Genomic DNA, 12,520 nt, shown 5'->3' with positions numbered 1-12,520 from the left:
CACATTATAGAAAATCTCTATCAGCAAATTAGTTATGGATATTTGTATTTTTCTATTCTTTCAGAATGGAAGATTAGGCATAGAACTAGAGATTCTGTTTCTGAAGTAGAATCACCAGATACAAGGAAACAGTTCATTGGAGTTATTACACAAGATATTAGATTTGAAGAAGAATTTGATGTTGAGAATGGATTATCAAAGAGACAGGAAAACTTCATAGAGGAAACTCAAGAGAAATACTTCTCACAGAAGTGTTCCAGGCAAATGAAATTTTTAACCTTAAGAAATGATCTACTGGGGAGAAAGACTTAGAACATAATATGGGAGAGATTTTCTGAACTCAAACTCTGAAAGCCATTCAAGATTTTCTATAGGAGAGAGAACCTATAATGTTGATATCAATGGGGAAAACTCCAAACAGAATTCAGACCAAAATAAATACCAGAAACTTTCCCCATGGAAAAAACCTTGTAAGTGTAATAAATGTGGAAAAACCTTCACTCAAAGTTCATCCCTTATTCAGCATCAGAGTATCCACACTGGAGAGAAACCCTTGAAATGTGTTGACTATGGGAAGGCCTTTAGTCGGAGTTCACTCCTCACTCAACATCAAATTATTCATACTGGAGAGAGACCTTATAAATGTTACACATATGAGAAAGCCTTTAGCCATAACTCATTCCTCGTTCAGCATCAGAGAATTCATACTGGAGAAAAACCCTATAAGTGTAATGAATGCAGTAAAGCTTTCAGCCAGAGTACATACCTTACACAACATTGGAGAATTCATACTGGAGAAAAGCCTTTTCAGTGTATTGCATGTGAAAGAACGTTTCATAAGCATTCACAGCTTACCCAACACTAGAGAGTTCATACTGGAGAGAAGCCCTATAAGTGTCATGAATGTGATAGCGCCTTCAGTCAAAGGACATGTCTTACCATCAGAGAATCCATTCAGGAGAGAAACCATACAAATGTATTGAATGTGAGAAAGCTTTCTTTCAGAGCTCATTTCTCACTGAACATCAAAGAATTCATACTGGAGAAAAAGACTATGAATGTAATATATGTGGAAAAACCTTCCCAAAGCATTCACACCTTGTTCAGCATCAGAGAATTCATACTGGAGAGAAACCTTAGCATTGTAATGAATGTGGGAAAGCATTTAATCAGATTATATGCCTTACTGAACATCAGAGGATTCATACTGGAGAAAAACCTTTTAAACATGATGAATGTAAGAAAGCATTACAAAAACAATTGGCACTTACTCAACACCAGAGAATTGATACTGGTGAGAAACCTTATAAATGTAATGATTGTGGGAAAGCCTTCAGTCACAGCTCAATCCTTACTCAACACCAGAGGATTCACACTAGAGAGAAACCTTATAAATGTAATGAACATGGAAAAGATTTTCACAACCATTCACATCTCACCCAACATAAGAGAATTCATACTGGAGAAAAACCATATAAATGTAATCAGTGTGGGAAGGCTTTCAATCAGGGCGCATATCTCACTCAACATCAAAGAATTCATACTGGAGAAAAACCCTTTAGATGTAAAGAATGTGGAAAGGCTTTCAGTCACAGTTCCTTTCTGAACATCAGTGAATTCATACTGAAGAGAAACCCTATAAATGTATTGAATGTGGGAAAGACTTTTGGAGCCACTCACACCTTACACCACATCAGAGAATTCACATTGGCGAGAAACCTTATATATGTAGTGAATGTGAGAAAGCCTTCAGCCGTAATTCAGCCCTAATCAGACATCAGCAACTTCACAAAGTAGAGTAATAAACATGGGGAAAGCTGTAGCTAGATTTATCACTTTGTTAGCTATATATACTTAAGACATCTTAATATGAGGGATTTTCACAAGTTGTAATGATGTTTTAAGATGGTTTCCCTTCAAAACATTAGCTGCCATCAAGAAATCATTGAAGTCACTTTGAGGCTGGTCATGAATTTTGAGGTTAATCATTAATAGTCTGATCATGGATGTTACTATACATATATATATGTGAATGTGTGTACATACACATATATGTTTGTGTATATAAATATACACATACACATAAATGTGTACACATGTGTATTGTATAAATGCACGTGTTTATATATATATATGTATGTATGTATGTATGTATATAGCCACAGAACTTCAGGATTTCAAAAGTTATAGGAAACTTTATAAAAGAGCTTGAATATAGACAGTCCCCTATTTATATATTATTTTTATTTTAAAGGTTCATCTTAATGGTAGTTATTTGGAAGACATAATTTTTTTCCTCTACTTACATTGCTAAGACTGATGGTTAGGTTCTCAAGACCAGTCTACAGAGGCTACAAAAACCTATTTAATGTATAACAGCTTAAATATCATTTATATACACTTTATGAGAAATATAACAAAATTTTTTGAAAAATAACTAAATGATGTGTTAAGATATTTGTTTTAAGGATCTTTAATAATATAGATTGAAGAAAAGCAGGTTTAGGTAGAAGAGCATGAAAGGTCTAAAGCTGAATAGAGAACATGAACAGAGGAGTTTACAAAGGTTTAGAAGTCAATGTCTACCATTATACCCAGTATTTCTTCAAAACTTGTCATAATTCTCTTCTTTGGTACAGGTATCTCATTAGTACTATTCTATTATTCTTCTCAGACATGATCCCTTAGGCAATATTGTTTACTGTAATATTTTTTTGGCAATTAGTGCTAAAACTCATATTTCTATAGCACTTTTAAGTTTTTCAAAGTGCTTTTCTCAAAAACTTGAAGAAGCTTACATATGTAGATTCAACTGTTTTACAAATGAAGGCATGGCAGTTCAGAGATTTAAATTATCTGTGTAAGGCTACACAGTGTTGGTTCAAAATTGCTCATAGGTGTCTGCTTGTCTGTTTTTCAAACAGATTTTGCTAGTAGGACAGCAGACCAATCTTATCTCCTTATTCCCTGTTTCTTATGTAACTTGGTTTATGTAAATTCATGTATATATTTATGTTGTAGATTGAGCCTCAACTTTGAAGTTATCTCATTTCTATTTTGTGCACCTTGTCCTAACTTAGCTACTGACCAGTTCCCAAACATTCTCTTTTCCTATCTGGTGGACAACTGTCAGTTGGTGGCAGGAGAATAAATCCTAGAAGTCAAAACACACAGAAAAACCCAGACTGATCATAAATGAATAAAACTTAGGTACTCTGAATTAAGGTCACACATTTCAGTTCTAGTAGTTTTTAAATAGATTTGATAATTTTTTCCTATTCATTTCAATTCCTACATTTAGCAGCACAGGTCTCTTGAAATAAATGTGGTAATGTGTGGTTTTGGGGAAAGGGTAAAGAAAATCCATATATATAATATAATCATTCAAATAAAAGTTATTTAAGAATATTTATTATAGCTGGCTAGAGATTAGATTGGAGTGGTATTGGGTGAGCTTTAAAGATAGAGCCCAGCTTTCTCCTTTTATACAGGAAAAAGTATATTTCTGAACAGTGTTAGAGCTGTTTTCTAGCTATTTAAGGATCCTACATGGTAATTGGTGGGGAAGAAAGTACCATTACCTTACTTTTTTTTCTCATTATTTTGTCATTACCTTACTTTCCAGATCTATGCTTTGCAATTTTTGAGCATCATAATTAAGAGGGGATGAGAAACAAGGGACTGGGATGTAAAGGGGCCTTTCTATGGAATACTTTTAAATTGAACATCTTACTTATTTATAAATTATATAAATGCCAGTCTACTAATACTTACATTATAAGGTATAAAAATAGAAATTTTAAAGGGACAAGAAAGAGATGAAATAATATTTTTTGCTAGAGTCAACAGGGAGCCACTGGAGTTTGTTGAGTAGGGGAGGGAAATAGACCTGAACTTGAGGAAAATCTGGCACTTATGTAGAGAATGGATTCAACTAGGTAAAGATTTGAGGAAAAAAGACTAAGAGGCTATTTAACAATTCAAGACTTAGTAGTGATGAGGTCTCAAACTATGGTGATGGCAGTATGAGAAAAGAGAAGGGTATAGATAAGAAGGAAGAAATTACAAGGTTAGGTAAGTGAATGCATCCATAAATGTGGGATAAAGAGAAAGTGTGGAGTTGGTTAAAGATGTCACTAAGATTGTTACATTCTGGGTGACTAGAAAAGATGCTGGTGCCTTCACTATTAAGAGAGAAGTCTGGAAGATAGATGGGTATGGGGGATGATAATAACAAAGATCCAGGTCATAATTCTATTAATGTTTGACCCATTAACTCTTGCCAAAGTAAAAGGAAGTGAAGCTTTAACTAGTCTTTGCCCCGAAGCATAGAGCCCATCCCAAGAGCCACATTCCATAGCTATGAAGTGATCTGGCAGTAGGATCACAATGTTCCCAATGTGTGGAACTGGTGTGTGTGGTTTGAATATGACAACTGGCTCAGAGTGGGGGGAGATTAGGGACTTACATATCAGAGGAAAGGAATGAAATGGTGGATAGGATATACATAGGTGTGGATATGTTAGATATGATCCACAGTGGACTATCAAAGCAAAATGGGGTTCACCTTGCAATTGTTGGGCCTCCATGGGTGATGCCACAGGTCCTCTGGAATCCTAGCCATCATGTTGGAGACCACTGATCTATGATCCCAGGTATTTTGGACCTGTTTAGATCCTTGTCAACACATCAGTGAAGTTATAATTAAGGAGATGGAGACTTGAATGGGCTTTAGGGGTCAAAAGGGTGAGAAGCAAAAACTAGGTATGCAGTAAACAGTATGGGCATAAGTCTTCTCAGGGAATCCTGTTTCTAACATGCCTAGCTAATGGCAAGAGGATGACCTGAGAAACTTTCCTGCATAAATAAGCATAATCTCATACAAAAGAGCAAAGTTACCTGAATTTCTGACTTAACACTGCTGAACACTTAGTCTCCTGCAGAAATGTCAAATTCCTGGATTTTAATAAAGTGGCTGAAAAACCACTTCTTTGTGTGTGGCAGAACAAAATTGGGAAATATTTAACAAAAATCTTAAAAACAATACAACATAGACAATGTTAGGGGTGTCCATTTCTAAGTGACATAACTGCTCTAAAAGCATGTACAATGAACAGATTTTAACATTTACTAGAGGGCCTTTTGCTCAATGTTTTTAATATTGGAGGGTTTATTAGATGGGGCCAACAGGTATTTGGTCAGAGCTAGAGTAAGCCCTAAAAGAAGTTCCCTGAAAGATTAAGGGGTGACTAGCTCCTGTTCAAGGTTTTGGGTTTTTTTTGCAAGGCAAATGGAGTTAAGTGGCTTGCCCAAGGTCACACAGCTAGGCAATCATTAAGTATCTGAGACCGGATCTGAACCCAGGTACTCCTGACTCCAGGGCCGGTGCTCTATCCATTGCGCCACCTAGCTGCCCCTGACTAGCTCCTGTTCAAATCAATCACATCTTGCACACTCCTTTTACTGTCCTTTAAAGTTTTTTCTATTTTATTCTTATCAGGTCAGCTTATGACCACTGGAAACCAATAATTCCACCAATCTAAGATCAGTCCACTCATACTAGAACTAGGTCAATTCTGTGCACAAGGCCATTGCTAATATGTCATTTTCTATGTGGAACAATCATCAAAATATTTCAAATATTACCCAATAGTCAATAAACATTAAGAACTTAGTGCTAGGCACTGTGCTAAGTGCTAAGGACATAAGTGAGAAAAAAAGTATTCCTTGCCCTCAAAAAGCTTACTATCTAATGGGGGGAAGAAAGTACACTAAAGGAAGGTGAAAAGGTGAAGGAGGACTGCTGGTAGAGGATACCAGGTGTGAGCATGATGTTATTGGAAGAGAAATCAAGCAGTTCTAAGCATTCTATAAAGGAAAGCTTCTGGAAGGGGTTTATAGCTTTACCCTCCAACCAGAGGGGAAAGGCATCAGAGGGTGCTCAAAGGCTGTTGAGGATCAGTCTCCCATTATGATGAGATTTTGGGTGATGAGCTTCTCCCAGGAGAGGTATGAATATTTATGGAGTGAAAACCAAGCAGAGCACTTGATGGAAAAGGGAAACCTCTAGGAATAGTGTCCACTGATAGACTGCTTTTTTTTTATTTTGAACAGTATAGACTGGAATAGAATACAGATAAAAACCCCAGTAGGTAAAAACCAGTCCCTATGATTGAGCCTATGCCTGAATCCTACAGTTTAGAAAGTGTGGTGTACTCCAAAGAACTATGAACTCAGGATCAGGAAACATTCAAATTCCAGCTTTGAAAATTTTTAACCATGTTAAAACTACAGAAGAAATATCTCAGAGAGCTAGAAAACAAAATTCATTGAAGGAATGAAAGATCTATTGTATTAAAGTAATGAAAAACAACAGGAAGCAAGTACAGAGCTCAAAAACTAAATCAAAATCATTTGATACTGGTTTTAAAAAAGTAGAAAGGGGGGTGGCTAGGTGGCACAGTGGATAGAGCACCGACCCTGGAGTCAGGAGTACCTGAGTTCAAATCCAGCCTCAGACACTTAATGATTACCTAGCTGTGTGGCCCTGAGCAAGCCACTTAATCTGATTTGCCTTGCAAAAAAAAAAAAACCTAAAAAAAGTAGAATTGTAGAATAATAGACCACGAAGAAGCAGAAATAAGGAAACAGTTACCCAGTGTTTAACAAACCTAAAATCATAAATTATTTAGGAAAGAACTCCCTATTTCATAAGAATTTATTGAAAAACTGAAAAACAATCTGTCAGGATTAGACTTAAACCACATCTTATACTAAATTCACACAATTAAAACTGGATACCCTCAGACATTTAATAATTGTCTAGCTCTGTGACTTCGGGCAAGTCACTTAATTCCATTGCCTTACCAAAAAAACTGGATACATTTACTTGAATATTAAAGGTTATACCATTAAAAAAACATTACAAACATCACATACCTGTCATAGTGGGATAGAGATATGAATTCTTAATCAAAGAAGAGATTGAAACAAACTAATTTTGATAGTATGAAATGAAAAAGGCTTTGAACAAAATTGACATCTAATATGAGAAGAGAAGCTGTCAAACTGGAAAAATATCAAACATCTCTGATAAGGATTTAATATACAAGTATTATAGAAACAACCATAAGATCAAAAACTATATTCCAAAGAGAAGTGGTTAAAAGTTGTAAACAAACATGTCAAAAGAATTCTAAGCTATTAGCTATGTGAAAAGTTGCTCTAAGGGGTGGCTAGGTGGCCTAGTAGATAAAGTACCGGCCTTGGAGTCAGGAGTACCTGGGTTCAAATCCAGTCTCAGACAATAATTGCCTAGCTGTGTGGCCTTGGGCAAGCCTCTTAACCCTATTTGCCTTGCAAAAACCTTAAAAAAAAAGAAAAAGAAAAGTTGCTCTAAATCATCTTAGACTGGCAAAGATGACAAAAGATGGGAATAGTTTGTGTAGAAGGGGATGTGAAAAGGTAGGTATACTAATGCATTTTTGGTGGAGCTGTGAATTGATACAGCTGGTTTTGAAGGACCAGAGCTCAGGAGTGAAACTGGAACTGGATTTATAGTTGAGTGACTCATCTGCACAGAGATGACAATAGAATCCATAGAAGCTAATGAAGTTCTTAAGACAGTGAATCGGAGAGAGGAGAGCCCAAAAGGGAGCTTTGGAGCACATGATACTTTGGGACATGGTTGGTGATCTGATAAAAGACTTGAGGAACTGTTAGGTTGGAGGAGATCCAGACAGAAGTGTTAAGGAAGCTGGAGAGAGTATCCATGAGAAGAGAGGGTGATCAATAGTGTCACTACTGTACTACTTGACAGTATCAAGTAGGATGAAAATTGAGAAAATGTGTTAAATTTCACAACTAAGAGATCAGTAGTTTTGAGGCAAGCCTCAGTTGAATGATAAAATTAGAAGTGAGATTGTGAGGGTTTAAAAGAGGAAAGGAAGCAGAGACAACTGATATGGACAATTCTTTCAAAGATACTGTTTGAAAAAGGGAGGAGAGTTATAGGATGATAGCTTGCTAGGACAGTGAAGTGTTGCTTGGTGGTTTGGAGTTTTCTTGGAAAAGATACTGGAGTGGGGAAAAAAAATTTAAAAAGATACTGTAGTGGTTTGCCATTCCCTTCTCCAGCTTTGATGAGGTAACTGAGGCAAACAGGATAAATTGCCCAAGGTCACACAGCTAGTGAGACCAGATTTGAACTCAGGAAGATAAGTTTTTCTGAGTACAGGCCTGGTAGTCTATCTACTGTGTCACCTAGCTTTCCTCTAGGGCAGTAAAATGCACTGTGCATTTTATAAGAATGGACTATATAGATGCAGTAAAGTAAACCAGTAGATTAGAAGAAATTCTAGATAAAGAGAAAAAAAATATGATGGTAAGGGTATCCTGCAGAGAGTAAATCAGAGGTTCTTATGGGGATACTGGAATAAAGCAGGAGACAGTGGAAGATAATCTTAAAGGGTTGTCATGAAGAGAAGGGAGAAAGGAAGCTTAGAAAGAATGTCATGTTTCTCCACTGAAAGGTGGAGGAGGAATATTATGGATGATGTAAAGAAAGATTTAGAATAACTGCTGTGATGACTATTATAGAAAATAATTTATGAGAAAGTAAAAGTATTTTCTTGCTGCAGAATGTACAATAAATTTGGAGTGGATCCAGTCACATAATTGCCTCAATTCCTCTAGCACAATTCAGCAACATGTAAATAGGAATGAAAGAGATAGATGCTGAGGACTGAGCTTGGGGGCAGTTAGGTAGTGAAGTGGATAAAGCACAAGCCTTCGAGTCAGGAGGATCTGAGTTCAAATCTGATCCCAGACACTTAAAATTGCCTAGCTGTGTGCAAGTCACTTAACCCCATTGCCTTGAAAAACCTTTAAAAAAAAAGGATTGAGATTTACTAAGACATGAGATAATAATAAGAGACTAGAGAGTAATGCTTAGTGTATAGAGATGAATTGGCTAATTAAAATATTGAGATTAGGAAGGAGGGTGTGGCCAGAGCAGATGAGATGGTCTGGTATTGAGAGGGAAAGGACTTGGGGGTCATGAAGAGGTTGAAGATTAGATTTTGGAGGAATAAGGCATAGGGAGAGATTGAAAGATAGCAGATTATGATCAGCTCAGAGAATTTCAGATTTCTTGATTATGAAAGAATAATACTTCTAGGAGTACTGGCAACACTAATGCATTCTAATAGCTTACATTTATATAATACTTTAAGATTGGTAAAATACTTTACATATACTATCTCATTTCATTCTTACAACAAAGCTATTGGATATTATCATCATCATCACCATTTTACACATGAGGAAACTGAAGCTGAGAAAGATTAAGTGATTTTCTCATGGTGACAAGCTAGTAAGTTTGATGAAAGATTTGAACTTACATTTTCCCAACTTCTATATTGGCACTTTTAACACACTTTGCCATCTAGCTGGCAAAGTCAAGGGTAATGGCCCCTGAGGACCTTTTCTAGAAGAGACCTTGCAATGAATCAACATTTATTAAGTGCCTACTTTATCCAGTCATTTTCTAAGCACTGGGATAACAAAAGAGCCAAAAAACAGTCCCTGCTCTCAAGGATTCCTCCAATAGAGGAGACAACATGCAATAGAACAAAGAAGGATTAACAGAGGGAAAGCCCTGGAATTGCAAGGTTGGGGAAGGCTTCCTAAAGAAGGTGGAATTTTATTTGGGACTTAAAGGAAACCAGGGAGGTCAGTAGTGAGACTGAGGGAAAGAGAGCATTCTAGATATGGGTGACAGCTAAAGAGAATGTCTGGAGAGAATGCTGGAAAGATAGAGTACCTTGTTTGTGGAATAGCCAGAATCACTGAAGTGAAGAGTATATATTGGAGAGTAAGATATAAGAAGATGAATGGTAGGATTGGTCTAGGTTATTAAGAGCTTTGAAAGCTAAACAGAGCATCTTGTATTTATCCATGAAGGTGATTAGGAAGCCACTGGAGTTCATTGATTAGACCTGTTTTAGGAAAATCATCTTAGAGACTGAAGAGAGAGACTGGATTGGTGTTGGGAGAGACAAGGCAGATAGACCCACTAACTGCTATTGCATTAATCCAAGTAAGAAGTAATGAGGGCCTGCCCCAGGTTTTGTGTTAGAGGAGAGAAGGGTCATATTTCGGAGATGTTATTAAGGTGAAATTGGGCCTTGGTAAAAGATTGGATATTATGGGGTACGAGATCTCAAGTCTGAGGGACTTGGAGGATGGAGGTTTTCCTCTACAAAAATAGGAAGGTAGGAAACATTTAGGGGGAAAGATAAGAAGTTCTGTTTTACACATATTTAGTTTAACCGGATATCCAGTTCAAGATGTCTGAAAGTCATTTATAGAGATGTAAGTTTGAAGATCAGCAGAGAATGGATGGGAAAGGTATATTTGAGAATCTTCAGGATAATTGATAAACCTATGGGAACTGATGAGATCCAAGAGAAGTACTTTAGTGGAAGAAGAGAAGAGGACCCAGGACAGAGCTTTGAGGGATACCTATGGTTAGAGGGTATGATCTGAAGGAGAATCCAGCAAAGGAGATAGGAGGAATGGTCAGGAGAGGAACCAGGAGAGATGGTGTCCTGAAAACCTGAAAAATATCAAGGAGGAAAGAATGTTCACATTCTGATCAAAAGTGTCAAAAGTTAAAAAGCAGATCAAGGAAAATTAATGTTGAGAAAAGGCCATTAGATTTGACAACTGAGATCATTTGTATCTTTAAAAAAAAAAGAGCAATTTGGGGGGAGTTAGGTGGCACAGTGGAGAGAGCACCGGCCCTGGAGTCAGGAGGTCCTGAGTTCAAATCCGGCCTCAGACACTTAATAATTACCTAGCTGTGTGACCTTGGGCAAGTCACTTGATCCCGTTACCTTGCAAAAAGAAAAAAATTTTAAAAGAAGTTTTTGGTGGAATTATAAGATGAGAAGGCAAATTGTAAGGGGTTAAGAAGAAAGGAAAAAGTAAAGGCATCTGTTCTAAACAATTTTTTCAAATTATTTTAAGTGCAAAGGGTAAAGGAGATATAGAATGAGATGGAAGGATCAAGGAGGAGAAAAGATGGAATGAGATCACTTGGAGGAGGAAGAAGGGTCCACTTTGGTGAGGACTAAGGCCACTTTATCAAGGTGTAGGAGAAGAAAGTGGCAGAAAGCACTTAAAATGATAGGAAATGAAGATGACAGGAGTTTGTGGTGAATAGCCTCAATTTTTTCTGTAAAAATAGATTCTCAACCAAGAAGGTGGTCTGGGATAGAATTGAAAAATCAAGGGATTCAAGGTCACAGATGAAGAGTAGGATTATGTAAGGAAAAACAGGAGAAGAGGTGAAAAACAGATAACGATCAGATAAAGAAATTTTAGAATTATTGAATATGGAGATGGTACATTTGTGGGTGATGGCAAAATTGAGGATATGACTCTACATTTGTAATTGAGTTGAGTAGGAGGAGTAGCTCATGGGAAGTGAGTTGATTAAGAAACTGAATGGTTAGGGTATTTGAGGGGAGAATCAGTAGGTATGATGAAGTCCCTTAGTATTAGAGGAACAGTTGGGGAGGAAAAAAATGTTAAGTCAGCTATATCAATCTCCCCCCATATAACATTTTGATTGGGTGCTAGGTATGAATAGTGTAAATCAAAAAGTTACTGAATGAAGAAAGAAGGTAAAAAACCTGGAAGTGGCAATGAGAAGTAAAGAGTATTCCAACTCCCCTACCTCTACCAGTAACTCGAGGAGAATAAATAAAGGTGCAGCAAGTACCTGGAAAGTGGCCAAGGGGTGGCTAGGTGGCGCAGTGGATAAAGCACCGGCCCTGGAGTCAGGAGTACCTGGGTTCAAATCCGGTCTCAGACACTTCATAATTACCTAGCTGTGTGGCCTTGGGCAAGCCGATTAACCCCAATGCCTAGCAAAAAGAAAGAAAGTGGCCAGGTAGGCTATGTCATTAGGGGGAAGCCAGGTTTCAGTAAGACCTAAGCTAGGTGGCACTGTAGCTAGTGTGCCAAGCCTGGACTCAGGAAGACCTGAATTTAAATACTGCTGTCATTCATTTAAGAGCAAGATCCTGAGTAACTCACTTGGCCCTGTGTGCCTCAGTTTCCTCAGCTGTAAAATAAGCCGGAGAAGGAAATGGCAAGTTCCTTTGCCGAAAGAATCCCAAATGGGGTCACAGTCACAAAGTCAGCCATGATTAAAATGACTTTAAAAAAAAGTGGATGGAAGGAATGGAACAGGAACAATGTTAAGGAGAAAAGCTGGGCAGCTGGAATGAAACTTCGTGGTAGGCGAGTTGACAAGGCCGGAGGTGCGTCAGGAGCCACCGAGGCGAGGGAACCCACTGGCAGCCGCCCTCACTACCGCCCGACCCTAGGCAAGGCCTAGGCCTCTGTCTCAGCTTCCGGCTGTCGCAGGGGCTGTCGGGAAGCCACCGGGGCTTGGCGCCGCCTACTGGAGCCCCGCGCGTGCGTGTGAGGACCCGGGCGAAGAGGGCAT

At 37.9% G+C, this 12,520-nt stretch overlaps 1 protein-coding gene across 1 annotated transcript in view; it reads left to right on the top strand.

The window, feature by feature from the left end:
- The window catches only part of LOC141495920 (uncharacterized), a 74,886-nt gene extending 72,513 nt beyond the window's left edge, over positions 1-2,373 (top strand). Inside the window, 2 exon segments of the mRNA XM_074197827.1 lie at positions 468-926; positions 929-2,373. Coding sequence (XP_074053928.1) covers positions 468-926; positions 929-1,770 — 1,301 coding nt within the window. The 3' untranslated portion in view covers positions 1,771-2,373.
- The last annotated feature ends 10,147 nt before the right edge of the window (positions 2,374-12,520 follow it).

This window comes from Macrotis lagotis, chromosome 8 (genome assembly GCF_037893015.1).
Source record: "Macrotis lagotis isolate mMagLag1 chromosome 8, bilby.v1.9.chrom.fasta, whole genome shotgun sequence".
Lineage (NCBI taxonomy): Eukaryota > Metazoa > Chordata > Mammalia > Peramelemorphia > Peramelidae > Macrotis > Macrotis lagotis.
This window is presented reverse-complemented; position numbering and strand designations above follow the sequence as displayed.